The 23,142-nt window shown below is 51.1% G+C and overlaps 2 protein-coding genes across 2 annotated transcripts; both read right to left on the bottom strand.

The window, feature by feature from the left end:
• Nucleotides 1–4,686: 4,686 nt before the first annotated feature.
• LOC140263766 (PHD finger protein 7-like) lies at nt 4,687–7,602 on the bottom strand. Its single transcript, XM_072358929.1, has 10 exons — nt 7,548–7,602; nt 7,204–7,295; nt 7,015–7,116; nt 6,666–6,790; nt 6,322–6,484; nt 6,125–6,231; nt 5,811–5,924; nt 5,541–5,659; nt 5,372–5,432; nt 4,687–5,095 (listed from the first exon to the last, which is right to left on the bottom strand). The coding sequence occupies exons 1-10, from the start codon at nt 7,600–7,602 to the stop codon at nt 4,687–4,689; spliced, it is 1,347 nt and encodes a 448-aa protein (XP_072215030.1).
• Nucleotides 7,603–12,152: 4,550 nt separating this feature from the next.
• LOC140263765 (PHD finger protein 7-like) lies at nt 12,153–15,097 on the bottom strand. The gene is made up of 10 exons (XM_072358928.1): nt 15,043–15,097; nt 14,700–14,791; nt 14,511–14,612; nt 14,162–14,286; nt 13,818–13,980; nt 13,621–13,727; nt 13,307–13,420; nt 13,037–13,155; nt 12,835–12,895; nt 12,153–12,561 (listed from the first exon to the last, which is right to left on the bottom strand). Exons 1-10 carry the CDS (start codon nt 15,095–15,097, stop codon nt 12,153–12,155), a joined length of 1,347 nt encoding a protein of 448 aa, XP_072215029.1.
• Nucleotides 15,098–23,142: the final 8,045 nt, after the last annotated feature.

Raw genomic sequence — 23,142 nt, 5'->3', positions numbered from 1 at the left:
GAAGCAATGCTTTTCAAGGATCTTGAAAACTGCAAAGTAAAACTTAGTCTTCCCAAAGTTATTATTAAAAATAATTTATTCTATATATACAACAGCAAAAACAAATGATGCAGCCCACCTTCTGTTGTTGTTACTCAGGTACACTTGTTCTTGGAAACATCAAAGCATTTCTACAATTGACAACAGCCTGTATTTTATTTCGGCTTTAAAACAGCACCCAGAGGCTCCAAACCAAACTCACTGCCTGTTTGTTTTGATCTGTGTTGCTGTAAGTAGAACTGGAAAGAATTTTTCCAGTTTTTGAACTTACCTGGGAGCACACATCTTTTCTGTTCTGCATCAAGTTCTAATTGAGTTATTAGACAATTCCATTTTAAAATTTTCTCTCTCTCTTTTTATTTATTTATTTATTTTGTGTGTGTGTGTGTGTGTGTGCGTGCGTGTGTGTGTTGGACACAAACTCACATTTCTCTGCTATATAAAGACAATCTCAATACATAGAAATTACCTTTCACTCTATGACGGAAATCATGATGACGTGTTAGTGTAATAGAGAGAGTCCTGTAAATACCTCATCTCAATGGATTTCTGTAGCCCCTAAATGCTGTCTGATGGGTCTTTGACAAGATCTTTCTGTTCCTCCAAAACATTTAATACAATATCTCCATCAGCACAGGAACTCAGGCCTGAGTGAACAAGACCCTGCTTTAGCTGCCTGCATACAACAGTGCAACACAAAGAAGAAATTCACCATTCTCCTACCAACCATATTAGACAACAGCTTTGAGCTGTACATCATACTTTGGGATTTGCAAATAACATCTCTGGCTCTGAGACATATAGGATGGTGACAGAAGCCTTCTGTGTTTACTAGAAATGGCTAGTGGGAAGAAAATGTTACTACAGCAGCAGTGCATATGCATGGCAGAGTGATGAATGGACCCATCCTGTGCTGTGGGAAGGCAGCTAGGAGTGAAAACAGGAGGTCTTGGGTTCCTCCAGGAGAGGGGTGGCCAGCAGGGAAAGGGAGTTGATTGTCCCTCTCTACTCTGCCCTCATGAGGCCCTTTCTGGAATACTACGTCCACTCTGGGGGCTCCCAATACAAGAAAGACAGAGAGCTGTTCAAGAGGGTTCAGAGGAGGGCCACAAAGATGATCAGAAGGCTGAAGCACCTTCCCTATGACTACAAGTTGAGAGAGCAGGGCTTGTTCATCCTGGAGAAGAGAAGACTGTGGGGTGACCTCATTGCAGCTTTCCAATTGCAGCCTTTGAGTACCTAAGGGGAGCCTATAAGCAGGAGGGGAGACAATTCCTTACAGAGGTAGATAACATCAGGAGAAGGGGAAATGGTTTTAAGATAAAGGAGGGTAGATTTAAGTTGGATATCAGGAGGAATTTCTTACCCAGAGAGTAGTGAGGTTCTGGAACAGGCTGCCCAGAGAGGCTGTGGATGCCCCATCACTGGAGTTGTTCAAGGTCAGGTTGGATGGGGCCCTGGGCAGGCTGGTCTAGTATTAGGTGTAGGGGTTGGTGTCCCTGCCTGTGGCAGGGTGTTGGAGCTTCATGATCCTTGAGGTCCCTTCCAACACAGGCCATTCTACAATTCTATGAAAGACTTTGTAAATTCAGCTTATTTAAAGCCAGTCTTTTCAGGTACATGCTATTTAGAAGCACTATGTACTGCAGACGTTCAGCCTCATGAGTGTGCAGAAGCTGACCTATTGCATTGGAAGCAGTATATTGTTTGGGTTTCACAGTGGCAAAAAATGCTTTGGGGTGGAGCTCTTAAGACAAGGTCTTCTGAAGTATTCAGCCTTGACCTAACCTTCCTTCCATAGCAAATGATAGTAAGGCTATACAGATGACAGTGAATGGAGGGTTTGAGTGTAAGCTGAGTGCTGTGGAGAATCCTATATAGAGAAGAACTGTCACAATGAAGAAGCATTGTCACTGTCGCATTAGACTATCTGATTCTTAACCATTTGTAAGGGAAGTCTGAAACACTCACTCGGGTATCACAATAATTAGTGGAGAGAGAGAGATCAGAAATCTGTGCACAGTTAATGCAATAGCCGGTGTGGTATTATCAAATGAAAGAACTTCAACAAAGGGTATTCACTGTTAGGTAATGGCATCAAATACCGTGGTATTTGAAGTACAGCATATTGAGATGCAAATGGTATATTAACAAACTACTTAAGCACATCCTGACTTTAAACTGTGATAATGTCACTGCACTTAAGTACAAAAGAATGGTTATTGAATTGCAGGTTTTGTTAATGGAGAAAAACAAGGACAGTACTATGACTTTCTTAGTTTAAAATGCCTTTTCCTTATGAGAGGTAGCATTCAGATATTTATATTAATCTCCCCTAGCCGTGGTTGAAAATTGGGTATGATTTGATTAAGGAGTACTTAGTCCAACCTCAGCTCACTAGTGTAGTGCCAGTCTTGCTGTTGAAGTCAGCCTAGGTGCTCCATAAGGTTGAACTATGAATCATCTTTACCTTTGGTACTGTACAGCCCTCTTCTGTAAATAAAGACACAGTGTGAATCCATTGCTTACTAGGAGGTGAAGAAGGCAGACCGCAGTGTGAGTCCTGAATAGGAGGCCCTGATCCCTTTGAAGTTGAAGGCAGAAATTCTTGGCTCCTTTGCAGTGCTCACTGGGGCAGAGCAGTGCTCACTGGGAGCTTCCAAGCATGATAATGGGCAAAACAGGGAAGGGACATACAACAGCACAGGCTGGGGTTGCTTGTCCTGGCCTACTCCTCAGGCCAGGGTTGCAGCTGCTCTTCCCGCACTTGGACAAGGAAGTGAATATGAGTCAATACACTGCTGCCCTTGAAATGAAAGGACATGAGGCTTTTGTCTCCCTCATTTCTATTGGGATCTGACCTAAGTACCAAGGGTTGCATTTCATAAATGCCTTACAAACAAGGTGTGGAGCGAGGCCTTGGGACTGGAGGAGGACAGATGCTGGTTTGTTTGTCTGTTGTTCTCACTACCTGAGTCTCTTCTAAGTGGAAATGAAATTAACTTTCCCCAAGTCAAGACTGATTTGCCCACAAGAGTAATTGGTATGCAATCTCCACGCATCTGCCTCAACACATAAGCTTTTTCATCTCTGTTTTTCATGGAGAAAGGTCTGGGACAGTGATAGGGAGCAGACAACCTCATGGTCCCAAATCCAACCAATACCCACGTGGGACAAAAAGAAGAATGAAGGCAACACGTATAAGGGAAGATCTCTCTGTTTTATTTTCTTGCCTGGTTGGGACTACAAAAAGCATTTGGGGATGGGACAAAGCTGTTTGTGTGCTATATTAGGGTCTGGCTGTGGTGGTGTCCATTCTGATGCTGGACCTGGGAATGGTTTTGTGCCTGAGCTGGTCCATGGAAGAATGAAGTTAACACAAGTGGATGCTCTTCAAGGTTTATTTTCTTCACTGATAAGAAAATCAAACTCATGTGGAGATGAGAAGTGGGAATCATGTACCATAATAACGCCACACTGAGCAGGTCTTCCACCTGCTCACACCTCACCCAGGTGGAGTTTCTGCCACCCTCCCCAGTCAGCAGGAGGCTCAAACACCCCCCGCAGCCGGAGATCAGAAGATTTCCTAAGGCAAGGGGTGCGGATGCAGTTCCATCGCCCCGGCAATGCCGACCCACGAGAACTCAGCCGCTCTCATGAGAACTGTCGGGCTGCTCTGTTGGCGTGGGGTTCCCCCAGAAAAGGAACGGACCGAAACCCCTCTGCCTGTACCTTGCAGTCAGTCGCTGCTGTTCTGGCTGGGGTGGCTCTGAAGCAGCCAAGCTGGGCAGTCAAGGGTTGCATCAAGTGTTACATTGTGTTACCTTGCATTCCGATTATCATCTTTAGGAAATTGACTTTCCTCCTCAGATTGCTGCCACCGTTTTGTTTTCAGGCCCATCTCCCACCTCCCTACCCCTCCCTCCTTTTCCCCTTTCCCCTTCCCCAGGGTGTGGGTCTGTGGGTCCCCTTTCCCCGTTGGTCACGGAAACGGCCTGAACTGGCCTGTAAACCATCGAGGCACCTCCGTCACCACCACTTTTTCCCTTTTTTCACCCTCGTCACAGACGCAGATGGACCTAAAGATAACTCCGTGGCAAACATCTGGGAAGGTGCTGGGGAGAAGACAGCCCCGTGGTCTCGGCTCCTAACACTCCCCACCCCAGGACAAAGCAGAGAACAACGAAGCCAAGATTTGGGGAGAATGTTAAGGGTTTATTTATTATTGTTATTATTTTATGGGGGAATCATAAAAATCGGGTGGGGATGGGACACGGTTGTTTCCGTGCTGTCTTTGGGGCTGGTTGTGGGGATGTCTTCTCTGATGTTGGGCCCGGGGGCGGCTTTGTGCCCGGGCTGGTCCACGGAAGGATGAAGTTAACACACGTGGACTCTCTTCAAGGTTGACTTTCTCTGCCGCCTGGGACAGCAGCCATCACGTGGGGATGGGACACGGCTGCTTCGGTGCCACCTCTGGGTCTAGCTTTGGGGATGTCTTCTCCGGTGGTTTGCCCGGGAGCGGCTTTGTGCCCGGGCTGGTCCGCTGACGATCGAAGCTCGTCCGGGTGGTCTCTCTCCAAGGTTGACTTGCCGCTCGAGACCGCAGCCGTCATGTGGGGTTGGGACACGGCTGCTACTGCGCTGCCTTCAGCACCGTCTGCGGGGACGTCTTCTCCGCTGGTTTGCCCGGGAGCGGCTTCGTGTCCGGGCCGTTCTCCGCTGCCTCGACCGGCTGCCACGGCCTCCTCGGGGCCGGCTGCGGGAAGCTGAAGCCCGACGCCCCACTGGGGATCGGCTTCGAGTGTTCGCCCGCCTTCGCTGCCTGGATGGTCTCCGGCGTGCAGGCAGCGGGGAAGCCCTCGAGGACCTGGACGGTGCTGGCGTGGCCGAGGTGCGGGTGCTGCTCCGAGCACCTCGGGCCGTCGTACGGCTCCCTCCGCGACGTCTCTGGGGCCGAGCCCGGGAGCCCGAGGCACGGCCTTGCAATGGGGAGCGGCTCCTCGTGCGGCCGGTCCCCCTCCGTCTGGGACGCTCTGTGGGCGCGGGTACCGACGATCTTCTGCAGGCCCGCGCTGGCCCCCGTCTGCTGGGCCTCTGGGAGCAGGTCTCGGCACCTGCAGCTGGTGCCCGTCTCCTGCCGCCGCGTCCTCGGCGCTGCTGAGAGGCGTCCCGCTCCTCAGATGGACGGGAGCGGGTGGCAGTCTGCTCAGTCGCCGGCGCTCTGGGCTGGACGCTGAGCTCAGGCAGCTGGGAGCTGCAGGGTGGGCTGGACGCTGCCCGCCTAGCAGGACCGGAGCTGACGGTTTCAGCTGTGGGACGAATGATGTGGGACGGCAGTGGTACCTCCCGGCTGGAAGTGCTGGAGCTGTCCGGCTCACAGTTGGTGCGGGAAGCTGTAAGGAGAGACGGGAAGCTCAGCAGGATGAACATGCAGCCCCAGGGCAGGACGGGCTGCCATCCCCCATGGGGCAGAGAGACTGTGGCGGCTCTTTGCCTCTTACCGGTGCCCGCAGCAGCGCAGGTGTCGCACTCCCAGCTGTTGCCGCTGGTGGCCCAGAAGGTGCAGTTCCGGTGCGTGCCTTCTGAGCCACAGGAGCTGCAGAGCAGCAGCTGCCAGCGCCTGCGGAAGCAAAGGGGTTGTGGCTGTGAGGACAAAGCAAGCCAAGGCGGGGAGCAGCCGGCACGGCTCTGGCACTCAATCCTTGCTCCCCCAGCCTGTGCTGAGGCTGAGATCCCACGCAGAGCCGCAGAGGACTGCGGAGGTCACTCACCCTGCTTCCTGTGCCCTCTCCCTGCCTCCGAGGTAGATGCACATCTTGGCATCACACCGCCTGTGCCTCTCTCGCAGCGGCTGGTAGTCCTCATCGTCCCACCAGGATGGTCGTCTGCCAGAGAAGAGAGGGAATGTGATGAGTCCCCAGTGCCCCAGGCGTAAGGCAGATCCAGGGCATCCGCCTTGAGCTCATTCTCAGCTTCTCCATGAAGCCGAGACCAATGCTCTCAGGAAGGCAAGGGACTGGGCCTGCCGGGGCTGGCACAGCTCCTGTGCCCGAGTGTCTGCAGAGCCGGGCAGAAGGACACCAACCTGACTGGGATCTGGATCCCCAGCGTGGTCATTTGGGACCTGAACTGCGCTCTTCCTCCACAGACGGGGCAGAAGAAGCGCATGGTGGCAGCGTGCAAGGCATGTTTCTGCAGGAGAAGCACAAGCAGCGTGAGCGTGAGCGGGGCTGGGTGCTGCTGAGCACCAGCCGTGCCAAAGGGTGAGGGGAGGGCTCCTACCCTGATGCAGCCCCGGTGGAACCAGGCCTGTTTGCACACCGGGCACACCATGGTGTGGTAGGACGTGCTGTCCCCCACAGGCTCCAGGCAGATGACGCAGGTGGTGTGCTGAGATGGAGCTGCCTCCGCTGCCTGTCGAGGGCGATGCTCCCAGCAGAAGGACCTGGGCAGGAGGACAGAAAGGGATGGGCACGGTGAGAAGTGCTGTAAGGAGGGCAGAGGACCAGGAGAGAGCTCCAGGCCTGGGCTCTGGCTCTGGCAGGATGCTGGGAGGTGTTGCTGCGGGTACCTCCCCGGGAGGAACAGGGAGGGACGGCAGCTTGGCTGCTGCTGCCAGCCCTTACCGGTGCTGCCCAAAATACTGGGTGACGCACTCCCCGTCCTCGGCGCAGGGCAGATGGAAGCTGCGCTCACAGCCTGTCTGCGCGCAGCTGATGGAAGCTCCCCTCTCGCCGCAGACAAAGCAGTGCTGCAAAGAGCAGACCAGTCCCCATCAGTGGAGGGCTCGGGGCCTCCGTGGCTGACCCCACTTCTCCGGGCAGGGCGCAGAGTCCCACCACAGAGGCTGGTCTGCTGTGGTGGGACTTTGTCCCAGAGCCGGTTGGAAAGGCCGCGATCACTTTGTTTGGGCCCAGGCAAAGCCGGTGTGAGCCTCTGCCAACACCAAGCTCCCCGTTCAGTTCAGGTCCTCACCTTCTGGTCTGCCAGCTGGACTGCATGCTGGACGGCATGAAGGGAGAAGCCAAAAAGTTCTCCCAGCGGGCTTCTCCACTCCAAAAGGCCATCAGCAAAGAACTGTAGGAGAGAAAAGAGTGCGATCTCGTGAGGCCGGAAAGGAAGGGAGCATCCCTGGCAGGAGCCCGAGGCCTTGAGCGAACTTACCAAGCAGAACTGGTGGGCACAGAGCCCACCGGTGGCAACCATCTGCCCGCAGGTGTCCGGGTTGACCCGTGTCCTGCGGCACAGCACGCACTCTGCAGAGGAAGGAGAGAGCAACCGTGAGCAGCGGTGAGCACCTGGCAGGGCCGGCTGTCCCTGGGGCATTGCAGGCCTAGTGGTGCCAGTAGTCAGCCATAGCTTGGCTGGGCCCGAGCAGAGGGGCCCTGCCTGTCCGTGGCGCTGGGGAGCCCCTGCTCGCCCCTTCCCCCCCTCCCAGCTACAGGCAGAGCCCCAGCAGCCCTCTGCCCAGCAGTGGGGAGCTGCGTGCAGGGATACGGTGCTCTCACCTGGCTCCCCAGAGTTGGAGGCGTCCTCCTCGTTCCTTTGGAACACGCTCGGCATCTTTGGCGAGAAACAAGAGAGTCAGTGCTCTCTCCACACCTCACCAGGCCGCACTGAGCTCGGCCCCAGCCCAGCAGCCTTAGCTCTGCTCCCGGCCCCGCGGGTCACAATGGCCGCTCCCTGCCACCACTGTGACATCACGGTCACCACCTCACGGGGCTGAGGGCGCGGCACACACGCAGGAGGGCGGTGGCTCCTGTGGGTAGTGCGGAGCCAGGGGCCCGGTGCTGACAGCATCCTTGGGGAGCAAGGATGGCCTCCCTCAGGCCTTCCGCACCGCGCCCGTGCTGGGACGGCACAGCAGAGAGTCTAGGAAAGGCCTGCGGGTCAACAGCGCAGCCGGCATTTCTAGTGCGTGTGCTGACCGACTTCCCAGGCTCTGATGGCCACAGGACAAGGGGGAACGGCATCACTGGCAGGAAGACACTCAAGATATCTGCACGTCGGAAGCACAGAAGCACACAGTGGCATTATTGTCTTATGCCCAAATTAAAATAACTGCTGCTTGGACATGATAGTTCAAAACAACCTAGTCTGCCTCTGTAGTTCTATTTTTTAACTTTTTGTATGCATGTCACGGGTTACCCTAAAATCTACCGGCACCCATGACAGGGGTATAGACGGCCTGCAGGGCCGCTATCCCAAAAGGAAAAGAAAACAGGGAAAGAGAAAATAAATACAGCGGCAATGATCTAAGGAGGCACACTATTTTACTAAATACTATATCGGAATACAGAATAACACAATATAATGCAATATAATTGGAATTAAGGCTAATGAATCAAGTAAAATAAGAGAGAGAGTAAGTCCCAACACCGAGAGGCCTACTGTAACTCTAGGCGAAACAGCTGGAATGCTTCCACGCACTCCCCCATGGCTGGCAGGATCCAAGAGAGCGAGTCCAGCACTGAAGTGAGATGATATAGTCCTGGTCATATGACTGACCGTGGTGTTCCCTGGGACATTCAGTCTCCTTTCTGTGAGCAGCAGATTCATCAAAATGATCTATGCTTAACATGATGTTATGATGTGGAATACTGATAGCAAAATTACAAAATTGCAAAACCATGACAATGCAATACATTGAACTGTAATAAATATTTAATACTGGGAATCAAAATCTTAAACTACACATTTAAAACTTGGTAATCTTCCTGGGGAACGTGCGGATAACTTACATTCCGGAAGATTCCGCCATATTTAACCTGGCCAAAGTAGTTAGTAAGCATCCGATACACCAGCAACTGCTGTTCCCAGGCTACTTTTTTGATCTTGCAATTAAATTAATTTGATGTGGGTAACACACAGTTACTACACAGACCTGTGAATGGTTTTGACCTGAGAAAAGAGGAGGTCAGGTGAACTGCGAGAGGGAATTCCTCGCTCGGAGGGCGCTGAGGCCCTGGCACGGCTGCCCAGAGAAGCTGTGGGTACCCATTCCTGCAGGCAGTCCAGGCCCGGTTGGACAGGACCCTGTTCTAACCTGACCTGGGTGGCAGCGCTCCCATGGCAGGCACTTGAGGCTGTGTGGGTTTTGTGATCCTTTCCTATCCGAGCAAGTGCTTCTCTGCAGGGCTGCTCTCAAGGAGATCCTCCTCCAGTCTGTATAAATACCTGGGATTGCCCCGACCCAAGTGCAACGGCTTGCATTTGGCCGTGTTGAACCTTTTGTGGTTCACATGAGCCCACTGCTCCAGCCTGTCCAGGTCTGTCTGGGTGGCTTCCCTTCCCTCCAGCGTACTGGTGACACTGCTCAGCTTGGCGTGGTCTGCAGACTTGCTGAGGGTGCGCTTGATTCCATCGTCTGTGTCATCGATAAAGATGGGGAAGGGCACCGGTCCTGAGAACAGCTCTCGGGGGACACCGCTTGTGACTGACTTCCACCCAGATCACAACCCTGTGGTTGCGACCAGCCAACCAGTTCTTAATCCACTGAACAGTCCATCTTTCAAAAGCACGCCTCTACAATTTAGAGAGAGGGATGTGGTGAGGGACCATGTCAAAAGCTTTGCAGAATTCTAGGAAGATGACATCCATCACCCTTCCCCCATCCACCGACTGCCATCCCTCCATCACAGAAGGCCACCAGAGTGGTCAGGCAAGATCTGCCCTTGGTGAAGCCACGCTGGCTCTCTCGCATCACCCCTTTGTCTCCTACGTGCCTTGATGGGGTTACCAGGAGGATCTGCTCCGTGATCTTCCCAGGCACAGAGGCGGGGCTCACTGGCCTGTAGTTCCCTGGTTCATGCTTTCTCCCTTTCTTAAAAATGGGAGTAACGTTTCTCTTTTCCCAGCCACCGGAGATTTCAGCCGACAGCCATGATTTTTTAAATCTGATGGAGAGCGGCTTGGCATCTACATCAGCCACCTCTCTCAGAACCCGAGGATGGATATCATCTGGCCCCATGGACTTATACACGTTCAGTTTCATGAGGACCCCTCAGACTTGTTCCGTTGTCACAGCAGGATGGAATCTGCCCCTCTCACCCACACCCGGAGGGAGGCTCAGGGTCCTGGTGGATATGAGGAGCTTGGCCATCAGTGAAGAGTGAGGCAAAGCACTTACTGAGCATGTCAGCTTTCTCCATGTCTGAAAAAGCCCCTTCTCTGTTCTCATTTATCAGAGGGGAAACACTCTCCTTGGTCTGTCTCCACCTGCCCATGTACCTGTGGAACTCCTTCCTGTTATTTTTCGCATGCCTTACCAAGTTCAGGTCTACCGATCATTGAATCACAGCATCACCAAGGTTGGAAAAGACCTAAAAGATCACCCAGTCCAACCGTTCACCTATCACCAATAGCTCCCACTAAACCATGTTCCTCAACACAACATCCAGTCGTTCCTTGAACACCCCCATGGTCGGTAGCTCCACCACCTCCCTGGGCAGTCCATTCCAGTGCCTGACCACCCTTTCTGAGAAGTAATATTTCCTAATGTCCAGCCTGAATCTCCCCTGCCGCAGCTTGAGACCATTGCCTCTAGTCCAGTCATTAATGACATGAGAGAAGAGGCCAATCCCCAGCTCACTACAACCTCCCTTCAGGAATTTACAGCAATATGGTCTCCCCTGAGCCTCCTCTTCTCCAGGCTGAACATTCCCATCTCCTTCAGCCTCTCCTCATATGGCCTGTGCTCCAGACCTCTCACCAGCTTTGTTGCCCTTCTTTGAACATGATCCAGGGCCTCAATGTCTTACTTGCACTGATGGGCCCAAGACTGGACACAGTACTAGAGCTGCAGCCTCACCAGTGATGAGTACAAAAAAGTGTTCCTATATTCTTCCCAGGCTACACAGCCTGGAAAAAGATCTGTGGTCTCGGAGACTGCGGGTTGGTCAGCTGGTCTCTGCAGTGAGGAGGGACAGCGCTTCTGCACCCTGCTGCACACGATAGCACACCTGCTGCTGCAGTATGCTGTGGGTGCTGCACACACGCTGCCTTCTCCTCGCTGCACCTGGTGGGCAGCAGTGCATTGAGGCCCTCCCGTAGGATTTCCTAAGGCAAGGGGTGCGGATGCAGTTCCATCGCCCCGGCAATGCCGACCCACATCAGCCGCTCTCACGAGAACTGTCGGGCTGCTCTGTTGGCGTGGGGTTCCCCCGGTAAAGGAATGGACTGAAACCCCTCTGCCTGTACCTTGCAGTCAGTCGCTGCTGTTCTGGCTGGGGTGGCTCTGAAGCAGCCAAGCTGGGCAGTCAAGGGTTGCATCAAGTGTTACATTGTGTTATCTTGCATTCCGATATCATCTTTAGGAAATTGACTTTCCTCCTCAGATTGCTGCCACCGTTTTGTTTTCAGGCCCATCTCCCACCTCCCTACCCCTCCCTCCTTTTCCCCTTTCCCCTTCCCCAGGGTGTGGGTCTGTGGGTCCCCTTTCCCCGTTGGTCACGGAAACGGCCTGAACTGGCCTGTAAACCATCGAGGCACCTCCGTCACCACCACTTTTTCCCTTTTTTCACCCTCGTCACAGACGCAGATGGACCTAAAGATAACTCCGTGGCAAACATCTGGGAAGGCGCTGGGAAGAAGACAGCCCCGTGGTCTCGGCTCCTAACACTCCCCACCCCAGGACAAAGCAGAGAACAACGAAGCCAAGATTTGGGGAGAATGTTAAGGGTTTATTTATTATTGTTATTATTTTATGGGGGAATCATAAAAATCGGGGGGGGATGTGACACGGTTGTTTCCGCGCTGTCTTTGGGGCTGGTTGTGGGGATGTCTTCTCTGATGTTGGGCCCGGGGGCGGCTTTGTGCCCGGGCTGGTCCACGGAAGGATGAAGTTAACACACGTGGACTCTCTTCAAGGTTGACTTTCTTTGCCGCCTGGGACAGCAGCCATCACGTGGGGATGGGACACGGCTGCTTCGGTGCCACCTCTGGGTCTAGCTTTGGGGATGTCTTCTCCGGTGGTTTGCCCGGGAGCGGCTTTGTGCCCGGGCTGGTCCGCTGAAGAGCGAAGCTCGTCTGGGTGGTCTCTCTCCGAGGTGGATTTGCCGCTCGAGACCGCAGCCGTCATGTGGGGTTGGGACACGGCTGCTACTGCGCTGCCTTCAGCACCGTCTGCGGGGACGTCTTCTCCGCTGGTTTGGCCGGGAGCGGCTTCGTGTCCGGGCCGTTCTCCGCTGCCTGGACCGGCTGCCACGGCCTCCTCGGGGCCGGCTGCGGGAAGCTGAAGCCCGACGCCCCACTGGGGATCGGCTTCGAGTGTTCGCCCGCCTTCGCTGCCTGGATGGTCTCCGGCGTGCAGGCAGCGGGGAAGCCCTCGAGGACCTGGACGGTGCTGGCGTGGCCGAGGTGCGGGTGCTGCTCCGAGCACCTCGGGCCGTCGTACGGCTCCCTCCGCGACGTCTCTGGGGCCGAGCCCGGGAGCCCGAGGCACGGCCTTGCAATGGGGAGCGGCTCCTCGTGCGGCCGGTCCCCCTCCGCCTGGGACGCTCTGTGGGCGCGGGTACCGAGGATCTTCTGCAGGCCCGCGCTGGCCCCCGTCTGCTGGGGCTCTGGGAGCAGGTCTCGGCACCTGCAGCTGGTGCCCGTCTCCTGCCGCCGCGTCCTCGGCGCTGCTGAGAGGCGTCCCGCTCCTCAGATGGACGGGAGCGGGTGGCAGTCTGCTCAGTCGCCGGCGCTCTGGGCTGGACGCTGAGCTCAGGCAGCTGGGAGCTGCAGGGTGGGCTGGACGCTGCCCGCCTAGCAGGACCGGAGCTGACGGTTTCAGGTCCTGTAAGGATGTGGGACGGCAGTGGTACCTCCCGGCTGGAAGTGCTGGAGCTGTCCGGCTCACAGTTGGTGCGGGAAGCTGTAAGGAGAGACGGGAAGCTCAGCAGGATGAACATGCAGCCCCAGGGCAGGACGGGCTGCCATCCCCCATGGGGCAGAGAGACTGTGGCAAGGCCACCGTGAGCACCCGTCCCGAGGCACGCGGCTCTTTGCCTCTTACCGGTGCCCGCAGCAGCGCAGGTGTCGCACTCCCAGCTGTTGCCGCTGGTGGCCCAGAAGGTGCAGTTCCGGTGCGTGCCTTCTGAGCCACAGGAGCTGCAGAGCAGCAGCTGCCAGCGCCTGCGGAAGCAAAGGGGTTGTGGCTGTGAGGACAAAGCAAGCCAAGGCGGGGAGCAGCCGGCACGGCTCTGGCACTCAATCCTTGCTCCCCCAGCCTGTGCTGAGGCTGAGATCCCACGCAGAGCCGCAGAGGACTGCGGAGGTCACTCACCCCGCTTCCTGTGCTCTCTCCCTGCCTCCGAGGTAGATGCACATCTTGGCATCACACCGCCTGTGCCTCTCTCGCAGCGGCTGGTAGTCCTCATCGTCCCACCAGGATGGTCGTCTGCCAGAGAAGAGAGGGAATGTGATGAGTCCCCAGTGCCCCAGGCGTAAGGCAGATCCAGGGCATCCGCCTTGAGCTCATTCTCAGCTTCTCCATGAAGCCGAGACCAATGCTCTCAGGACGGCAAGGGACTGGGCCTGCCGGGGCTGGCACAGCTCCTGTGCCCGAGTGTCTGCAGAGCCGGGCAGAAGGACACCAACCTGACTGGGATCTGGATCCCCAGCGTGGTCATTTGGGACCGGAATTGCGCTCTTCCTCCACAGACGGGGCAGAAGAAGCGCATGGTGGCAGCGTGCAAGGCATGTTTCTGCAGGAGAAGCACAAGCAGCGTGAGCGTGAGCGGGGCTGGGTGCTGCTGAGCACCAGCCGTGCCAAAGGGTGAGGGGAGGGCTCCTACCCTGATGCAGCCCCGGTGGAACCAGGCCTGTTTGCACACCGGGCACACCATGGTGTGGTAGGACGTGCTGTCCCCCACAGGCTCCAGGCAGATGACGCAGGTGGTGTGCTGAGATGGAGCTGCCTCCGCTGCCTGTCGAGGGCGATGCTCCCAGCAGAAGGACCTGGGCAGGAGGACAGAAAGGGATGGGCACGGTGAGAAGTGCTGTAAGGAGGGCAGAGGACCAGGAGAGAGCTCCAGGCCTGGGCTCTGGCTCTGGCAGGATGCTGGGAGGTGTTGCTGCGGGTACCTCCCTGGGAGGAACAGGGAGGGACGGCAGCTTGGCTGCTGCTGCCAGCCCTTACCGGTGCTGCCCAAAATATTGGGTGACGCACTCCCCGTCCTCGGCGCAGGGCAGATGGAAGCTGCGCTCACAGCCTGTCTGCGCGCAGCTGATGGAAGCTCCCCTCTCGCCGCAGACAAAGCAGTGCTGCAAAGAGCAGACCAGTCCCCATCAGTGGAGGGCTCGGGGCCTCCGTGGCTGACCCCACTTCTCCGGGCAGGGCGCAGAGTCCCACCACAGAGGCTGGTCTGCTGTGGTGGGACTTTGTCCCAGAGCCGGTTGGAAAGGCCGCGATCACTTTGTTTGGGCCCAGGCAAAGCTGGTGTGAGCCTCTGCCAACACCAAGCTCCCCGTTCAGTTCAGGTCCTCACCTTCTGGTCTGCCAGCTGGACTGCATGCTGGACGGCATGAAGGGAGAAGCCAAAAAGTTCTCCCAGTGGGCTTCTCCACTCCAAAAGGCCATCAGCAAAGAACTGTAGGAGAGAAAAGAGTGTGATCTCGTGAGGCCGGAAAGGAAGGGAGCATCCCTGGCAGGAGCCCGAGGCCTTGAGCGAACTTACCAAGCAGAACTGGTGGGCACAGAGCCCACCGGTGGCAACCATCTGCCCGCAGGTGTCCGGGTTGACCCGTGTCCTGCGGCACAGCACGCACTCTGCAGAGGAAGGAGAGAGCAACCGTGAGCAGCGGTGAGCACCTGGCAGGGCCGGCTGTCCCTGGGGCATTGCAGGCCTAGTGGTGCCAGTAGTCAGCCATAGCTTGGCTGGGCCCGAGCAGAGGGGCCCTGCCTGTCCGTGGCGCTGGGGAGCCCCTGCTCGCCTTTCCCCCCCTCCCAGCTACAGGCAGAGCCCCAGCAGCCCTCTGCCCAGCAGTGGGGAGCTGTGTGCAGGGATACGGTGCTCTCACCTGGCTCCCCAGAGTTGGAGGCCTCCTCCTCGTTCCCTTGGAACACGTTCGGCATCTTTGGCGAGAAACAAGAGAGTCAGTGCTCTCTCCACACCTCACCAGGCCGCACTGAGCTCGGCCCCAGCCCAGCAGCCTTAGCTCTGCTCCCGGCCCCGCGGGTCACAATGGCCGCTCCCTGCCACCACTGTGACATCACGGTCACCACCTCACGGGGCTGAGGGCGCGGCACACACGCAGGAGGGCGGTGGCTCCTGTGGGTAGTGCGGAGCCAGGGGCCCGGTGCTGACAGCATCCTTGGGGAGCAAGGATGGCCTCCCTCAGGCCTTCCGCACCGCGCCCGTGCTGGGACGGCACAGCAGAGAGTCTAGGAAAGGCCTGCGGGTCAACAGCGCAGCCGGCATTTCTAGTGCGTGTGCTGACCGACTTCCCAGGCTCTGATGGCCACAGGACAAGGGGGAACGGCATCACTGGCAGGAAGACACTCAAGATATCTGCACGTCGGAAGCACAGAAGCACACAGTGGCATTATTGTCTTATGCCCAAATTAAAATAACTGCTGCTTGGACATCATAGTTGAAAACAACCTAGTCTCTCTGTAGTTCTATTTTTTAACTTTTTGTATGGAACACATTGACCTGTAATAAACATTTAATACTGGGAATCAAAATCTTAAACTACACATTTAAAACTTGGTAATCTTCCAGGGGAATGCACCGATAACTTACATTCCTGAAGATTCCGCCATATTTAACCTGGCCAAAGTAGTTAGTAAGCATCCGATCCATCAGCAACTGCTGTTCCCAGGCTACTTTTTTGATCTTGCAATTAAATTAATTTGATGTGGGTAACACACAGTTACTACACAGACCTGTGAATGGTTTTGACCTGAGAAAAGAGGAGGTCAGGTGAACTGCGAGAGGGAATTCCTCGCTCGGAGGGCGCTGAGGCCCTGGCACGGCTGCCCAGAGACGCTGTGGGTACCCATTCCTGCAGGCAGTCCAGGCCCGGTTGGACAGGACCCTGTTCTAACCTGACCTGGGTGGCAGCGCTCCCATGGCAGGCACTTGGGGCTGTGTGGGTTTTATTATCCTTTCCTATCCTAGTCTTCACACATCAAAGATCCAGCCCTTATAAAATTCCCAGAAGCGAAGTGGCACAGGCAGGGCACAATTCTCTTCAAGTCTTTGATGTACCTCTCTTTCCCTCAAGAGCTGGAAGAGTTTTTACTGTTCCTAAGGTGTTTTTGTTTTGTGCTCCTGTTGAAAAAGGCTTTTTCTTTCAGATATGTAATGAATTTGTAAAAAATATAAAACTGATGCTTTAATTCTTTTGTTTTCCTTTTTTTTTAAAAAAAAAAATCTTTCAAAAACTACAACAAAAACTAAACCAATCAGAATAATATCAAAACAAAAATAAAGGAAAAAAAATCCCACCAAACAAAGTCAAACAATATAACAAAAAAATTCAAAATGGAATTTTAAACCCGATTTAGAAATAAGAGCATTTAAAACTCTTTGGTGCAATAAGTGGTCTGAACATCACGTGTACAATTCTCATTTTTGTTTTTTTCTTCCTACATTCTTTTCCTGTTGTAATTTTTTCAGTTCATGCCTTCATCTTACAGTAACCATATGTCTTGTAAGCAGAGGTTTTACTTCCCTGGGCTTCCAGTACAATAGACATCCAGGAAGAGTAACCATCAGCTACTAAGTGCTCTTGTTTTTGGCAGATAGCCTGAATTCTGGGACTCCTAGGCTTGCATATTTCCTCAGTCACTGAGGAAATAGTTTATCCTGTTTGAGCAGCATAGCAGTGACAGCGCCACATGGATATTAGTCACACTTCAATATAGCAGTTAAACTTTCCCATAAATCTGGGACACCTTGTCTGTCCATCTCTTGAGGGTGACAGATGAAGAAGTACATGGCTTGCTGCTTCATTCTTTGACATCAGTTGCAGAACTTCAGTTAATTTCAGTGAACAGGACAGGTCAGAAAATGTAGCTAAGGATATACAACAAAGGTGATCAGAAAACTTACCACACCAAAATGAAATGAAGAAATACCTTCTTGGAACTAGACCTCCCATGCTTCAGCTGAAGAATACTCAAATATGTACAGACTTGAAAACAGAAATGTAATGATCCGTGAACTTTGTTAGTAATCAAGAGTCATTCCCTAACCACACAGCACTCTGAAGCAAGAAGCAGTTTGCCTCCTTCCCATGATAGTCTTAATTTTTTAATTTAAGTGTCAGTACAGGGTTTGACAGTTGCCCTGATGAAGCACATCATGTAGCTTAGGCTCAGGAGGAGCAGGTAGAAATAATCTCCAGATCTCCATCTATAACATCAACTTAATTCTCTTAATTAAAATGGACTCTTTCAATACCAACTTTTTAAAAACTCAGAATACTGAAGTCACCAAGTTAATAATGATAAAATGAGATTCATAGAAATCTGCCTTTGGTTTGGGCAACACTTCTTCATTTATAATGACAAATGAATGATGGCTGCAGTTCCAGGTAAGGGAAGTCTGCACATTCCTCTCCTTATCTCATTAAACTACATATGCATACTGGTGGTGAATGTTAAAACACACACTTTCCTATGCGTGCTTCCTGAAAACATAAATTCTGCAAACTGCAGCATAAGCATTCTTCCTATTTCTCCTGATAATTGGTTTAATGAATAGTAAGAGCTGGAGAAGCAACTTAGCATGCACAATTTACTGCTATAGCTAATTACAGGGAGTGTATACTTTCAGCGTGTTATGGAGAAAGCCAGTGTATACAAAAGCATGTATGTACAAAGTATCTCTAAATCTGCCTTCTAATGAAAGCTCAAAATGAAATTTCCTTAAGTACTTCCAATCAAAATCTTTGGAAAAGCAATCCAATCTTAATATGATTAGTACACTCACAGAGTAACCCGTTATGGCCAATTTAAAGGTATTTAGCTAGATGTCAGCACTTATTTTAAGCACTCTCAACATTTTGAGCCACAAATTCTGAAATCCTTTAAACAAGATGGAAGTTTAATGCTCTAATGATTTGCTGTTGGAGAGGAATTCACAAACTGCTTAACCAAAATAATAATAATAATAATAATAATAATAATAATAATAATAATAAACAGTTAGTGATGTCAGTCACATTGTTTTTATCTGTATTGTTCCTTGCTCGTGCAAAACATTATTTCCTTAGGTTACCAAGTCTGCCTTCATCCATGGAAAATGATGAAACCTCAGGGATCAGCAAATACTCATGACATGCTGCCACATTCTTTGACCACAACCCAATATTCTTTAATTAGCTTTTAAATTAAACACTCACATCCCCAATATTAACGATTCTACAGCATGCAGAATTGCTCAAATTAATTAGTCAAATTAGCAACACAAAAAATCAGCACACTAAGATTTAGAATGCATTTGTGGGCCTGATCCACAGCGGTATTAACTTAATTACTGCCTTAGTATTTACTTCAGGGTATCTCAATCTATCCCTACGTTTAGTTTAGGGTCATTTTTCTCCCTGTGTTTTGGCACTGCTTCACTTGTCCAACAGCTATTTTGTGTCTAAAAGGATGGGCCTGTTTTGAATAATGCGTGCTGTACTGCCATGAGAAGTATTTCAGTGTCTGCAGGCCATGGGGACTGCTGTATGATGGCCGTGTGCCCACTGAAGGTCTCTGCTCTCAGATGGAGCCTGCTGGCCACCCTGCTGCCACTATCATCTGCTGACCTCAGCAGGAGCCCTGAGGCTTGCCTCAGTGCCTGCATCTGGGCCTTGACTGCTCTGTGTTCTCAGTGTTGCCCAGGTTTCTTTGGGCTGCATGGTGGCTGCAAGAGATCACAAAGGTAGAAAACTCCAACCAGCAGATTGTTGGTATCAGAGAGTACATTGAATCCTTTCTGTGCCTCATTCTGCTTGCCCCACCCAGGTGATGGCTCTGCAACATCTCTTCTGCCAAGCAGACATTCCTTCTGCCAAGGGCTGTGTGTGAAACCTGCTGGATGTTGTCCAGATTCATTCAGCTGCTGAGATACGTGCTGCCAGTTTCACGCTGCCCTTGACAAGGGAGAGAAAGAACAGAATTACTTTTCAAGAGACAATGCATTTACATGACTGTTGTTCGTACCCTTCCAAATGCAGTTCAGTCAACTGGAGCATCACAGGGTCTAGGGAGCTGGAAAGGAACACTTATGTATCCTCATGGCTCAACCACCTCCCAGGGCAAAGAATAAAAATAAAAATAAGGAGACATATGTTCATATTTTCCAATTAACAGTCTCAGTATGGTTAAACGCAGCAAGCAGTGCCTTCCAGTATCTGTATTTCCACCTGAATGTATTGCTATACCGTTGCTTAGCTGGAAAGTTCCTTTGGCAGTAGCTTTTCTTTGCCACAGGTAAAGCATGCTTCAAAGGACTGCACTGTAAAGCTGCAAATCTGAAAGGAAAATGCCAGTCAGGGTAGAAATATTACAAACATAGGCAGGAAAAGTAAACCACAGGCTGGGAGGGAAGGAAAGGATCAATACATTTACTCTAAACTAATTAATTTTATCCACCATCTGCTTTCTCCCTCCTTCCAAACTATTCATCTGTGTGCCCTTTTTTATTTCTCTTCTAACTTTCCCTTCCATCTGTCTTCCTAGATTAAGTCAGTTTATTATGAAGATAGTTGTTATCATCAATAATGAAGTGCTGCAGCACCTATGAATCCCCCCCCAAAAGATGAAGTAGAAAGTAAAGAAGGAGAAAGGAGCTGTATGTGAATCACCTGACAAAACTGAGCCCTGCCAGAAATCTCTTAAAGCACTGAAGATCAGTCACAGCAAAACAATGGCTAGGATTAAGATGATGAGGGGCAGGTTTTGGGTGGAACAAATTTAATAGGATGTGTCCCATATCTATCAGATTAGGCCTCTTGCCCCTTAGCAATACCACGCTCTGACTGATCTATACAAACAGCTTATTAACATCACGGGGCGTTCTTCTTCTTTTGTATTTAGACTAGGAAATGTGGCCTGGAATTCCTTAGAAATTAGTGAAAAACTGGTTACCAAGTTGTAGAGCAAGCTCTGGTTCACAAATCACGGAGACTAACATTTTTTGCCAGGTGTTTGCAATGAAACATAAGAGATTAAATTTGCTTTAAAAGACAAACTTTCCAAGCTGCTTACCTTTAATGGTCTGCTCTTGTAAAACTATTGTGAAGTGTGTTAATGCAGAAACCATTTAAGACTGGCAGGATACTAGTCGGCTTTTTAAATAGTTTACAGCCAGTTGCACAATGAAACAAGAATTGGGGAACCTGTAGATAAACCTAGGTTTCTCATCTGAGCCGGTGGGAAGGAAAAAAGAGATGTCATGAATAATTATAATGCCTGACTGGAACCATAGAAATCATGAGAATGGAAGAAAAGATGCTCCACAACTGTTTTATTATCTTTCCCCTGCTATCTGCAATTTCTTTAACTTCAGCCGATGTAAATTAATATCTTCTGTTATCTTTGATAAAGCCTTGTTCTGTTCTGAATTGACCCCTGGTCAGTTTGAAGCAAGCAAGAAACCAGCTGTGTTGCTCAAGAAAAAGGAAAGAGCCTGGAAAGTGACTGCTTGAAGTTGCTTGGAAATGATTGTGTTTGTCTTTGTCCAGAGGCTGACTGAAGCACAAAATAGCTCTCTGCTTTTATCTGAAATCAGGCTTCAGAACAAGTGATGGGATAACTACTCTCTAGCAAAGAGGATATTCTAGCAGAATTCATGCTGTAAGACTCAAGCATTTTCAAGCGTACTATCATTTTCCCATAGATAGCAGATTTTACTATTTTGGGGATGTGTTACTGCTTATAGAAGGAAAAAAACAAACATTAAAAAGCATGGCAATTCAGTGCTAGAAACAGGTTTGACAGCTATCTGTCAAAGGAGGTAATTAACAATACATTTCTCTTGATGTTTAAACCCATCAAGAGGCTCTAAATGCTCAACCAGCAAACAGAGTGATACTGCAGACAAAGACCCTTCCTTGTGTCAGAAATCCCACTGGAGTGAATGGGAAAGTGGATGCATGTAATGCTATCCTGGCTGCTTATGAGATCAGGGCTCACCATCTGCACAGTGCAGCCTTAAACCTCTATTGATCTGCTGCATCCTTGTCACCTTTCTGTGCCCTTGCCTACAAAGGGGAGCGCAGCCACTTTAACACCCCAATGCACTCTCATTGAAAATCCATGACTATCACTGTGGGTCACTGTGTTGATAAAGCAGGCATCTCACTTTGTGCTGTGAATCTCACTCATGGCACTTGTCAGATGAAGAGCCTTCATTACTAGCAGACGGTGCATAGGTGCCTGAGGTGGGCACTGCTGAGCCTATGTCCTGCAGGAAGGATGGCAAAGGCAATGGATTTGCTAGGGGCAGCAGGCATGCCTCATGTGCTATAGAACCAGAACAGTATTTCTGTGGTGTATTTGTATAAACTCAGACCTTTGGCAAGCCTAGTGTAAGAGAAATGGTGTGACTCATATTTCTTCCCCCACAGTGCTGTGCACTTCACAGACACACACAGACACACAATCATATATGAATAATCAACTTCTCTAATGGGAACAGGTTGCCAAGAGAGGATATGGAATCCCCTTCCATGGAGACATTCAGGACCTACCTGGATGCTTACCTGTTCGACATAATGTGATGTACTTGCTTTAGCAGAGGATTGGACTCAATGTTCTTTTGAGGTTTCTTCCAACTCCTGCAGTTCTGTCATTCTGTGATTCCATAATGGACCCATGTGTATTTCCAATCACAAAATGTGTCACTGGTGCACAATAGTAGGAAAATAGTATGGAGCCTCAGGACATATCCCAAACTACCCATCGCACTACAGCAAAGGGAACTTCTGAGGTCCACAGGAGTTAGGGTCACCTTTCAAACACCTCCACTGACACGTGGATTGAAAAATACAGCCAAATCATTCATAGGCTGTAAATTGTTATTTCTTTCCACAAATCTACTCTGAAGTGGCTACCAAAAACCCTCAAACCACCAGAGAATGGTACATCACCTTTGTTTCCCCCAACATGCTGCTTCTGAACCCCTACAGATTGCATTTGGCAGAGCTTGTCTCTAAACACTATAATTTAAATGATCCAGGAGGCAATGAAAGCTTCCTGATTTCCTCTGGCTTTGTGTTTCTCTGCACTGGACAAGCTAACCAGCACTCTGTGGAGCATGGTAGCCATCATACTCCTCTCTCAGATGAGAATCCTGTGCACAAAGACCTTCAGGTTTTCTCAGAGGCTTTCCAGAGGTGTGATTTGTCAAAACGCAGTCAACTTCACCAATCACTTTATTTATGTATGAACATCTAAACCCGCCTCGAAGAGCTTCGGGTCTCCTGGTGTAATTACCATTTTCCCCACCAATCAAGCAGTGCTGGCCCATTCCCCAGAGCTGCTCCCAGGCACATCACAGTACAACATAGCATGAATTGCTTTGGTGCCAGTGTTTCCACAGAGCCACTTAGCTCTGCACAACTGCACTATCTGTCTGTTGCACATCACATCAGGAACAGCACTCCTGTGCTTATCCTCCATAACTCAGTGCCTGGATGCTGCCAACAGAGACAAAGCATTTGGGCATCTAATGCTTTGCTTTGCTGCAGGACTGCGAAGGAACCAAGCTGCCTGAATCATGTGGCATGAGCTATGACTTCTCCTGGGGAGCTAAGCACTTTTCCAGTGTAATTGTATATAGATCACAGAGACGTCTTTGAATTTCAGCTGCTGTGTTCATTTTTAAGGAACCGAATCTTTGATATTCAGCATAAAAGATCAGAATGCATCAGTTTAATCCTTGCAGTGAATTAGGTTATCCCTCAGGATGAGAAATGAGACATAACAGTAATGATTGATGGTGAACAAGAATGTCTTCTCACTTTAATCTTAAAGGAAAAAGTTTGGGAAAAATCATTGCAAATCCAAAGAAGGTGTAAATTTTCAGGCATTCTTTTCCAAGCCTATTTATTCTAAACAACAATAACAAAGAATCCCCAATTCCTTGCTTCAGTGTATATGTGTGTGTGTGTAAAATG

This window comes from Excalfactoria chinensis, chromosome Z (assembly GCF_039878825.1).
Source record: "Excalfactoria chinensis isolate bCotChi1 chromosome Z, bCotChi1.hap2, whole genome shotgun sequence".
NCBI classification, from domain to species: Eukaryota; Metazoa; Chordata; class Aves; order Galliformes; family Phasianidae; genus Excalfactoria; species Excalfactoria chinensis.
The sequence above is the reverse complement of the archived record's forward strand: the minus strand, read 5'-3'. Positions and strand labels throughout refer to the sequence as shown.

What these genes read in the sequence shown, in the direction of transcription:
- LOC140263766 (XM_072358929.1), bottom strand. Translation starts at nt 7,602, where the DNA reads ATGCCGAGCGTGTTCCAAAGGAACGAGGAGGACGCCTCCAACTCTGGG. An exon ending in GTGCCCACCAGTTCTGCTTG is followed by an intron (nt 7,117 to 7,203) that starts GTAAGTTCGCTC and finishes TCTCTCCTACAG; the next exon opens with TTCTTTGCTGATGGCCTTTT. An exon ending in GGGATCCAGATCCCAGTCAG is followed by an intron (nt 5,925 to 6,124) that starts GTTGGTGTCCTT and finishes CTTCTCTGGCAG; the next exon opens with ACGACCATCCTGGTGGGACG.
- LOC140263765 (XM_072358928.1), bottom strand. Translation starts at nt 15,097, where the DNA reads ATGCCGAACGTGTTCCAAGGGAACGAGGAGGAGGCCTCCAACTCTGGG. An exon ending in CTCCAACTCTGGGGAGCCAG is followed by an intron (nt 14,792 to 15,042) that starts GTGAGAGCACCG and finishes CTTCCTCTGCAG; the next exon opens with AGTGCGTGCTGTGCCGCAGG. An exon ending in GAGAGAGCACAGGAAGCGGG is followed by an intron (nt 13,156 to 13,306) that starts GTGAGTGACCTC and finishes TTGCTTCCGCAG; the next exon opens with GCGCTGGCAGCTGCTGCTCT.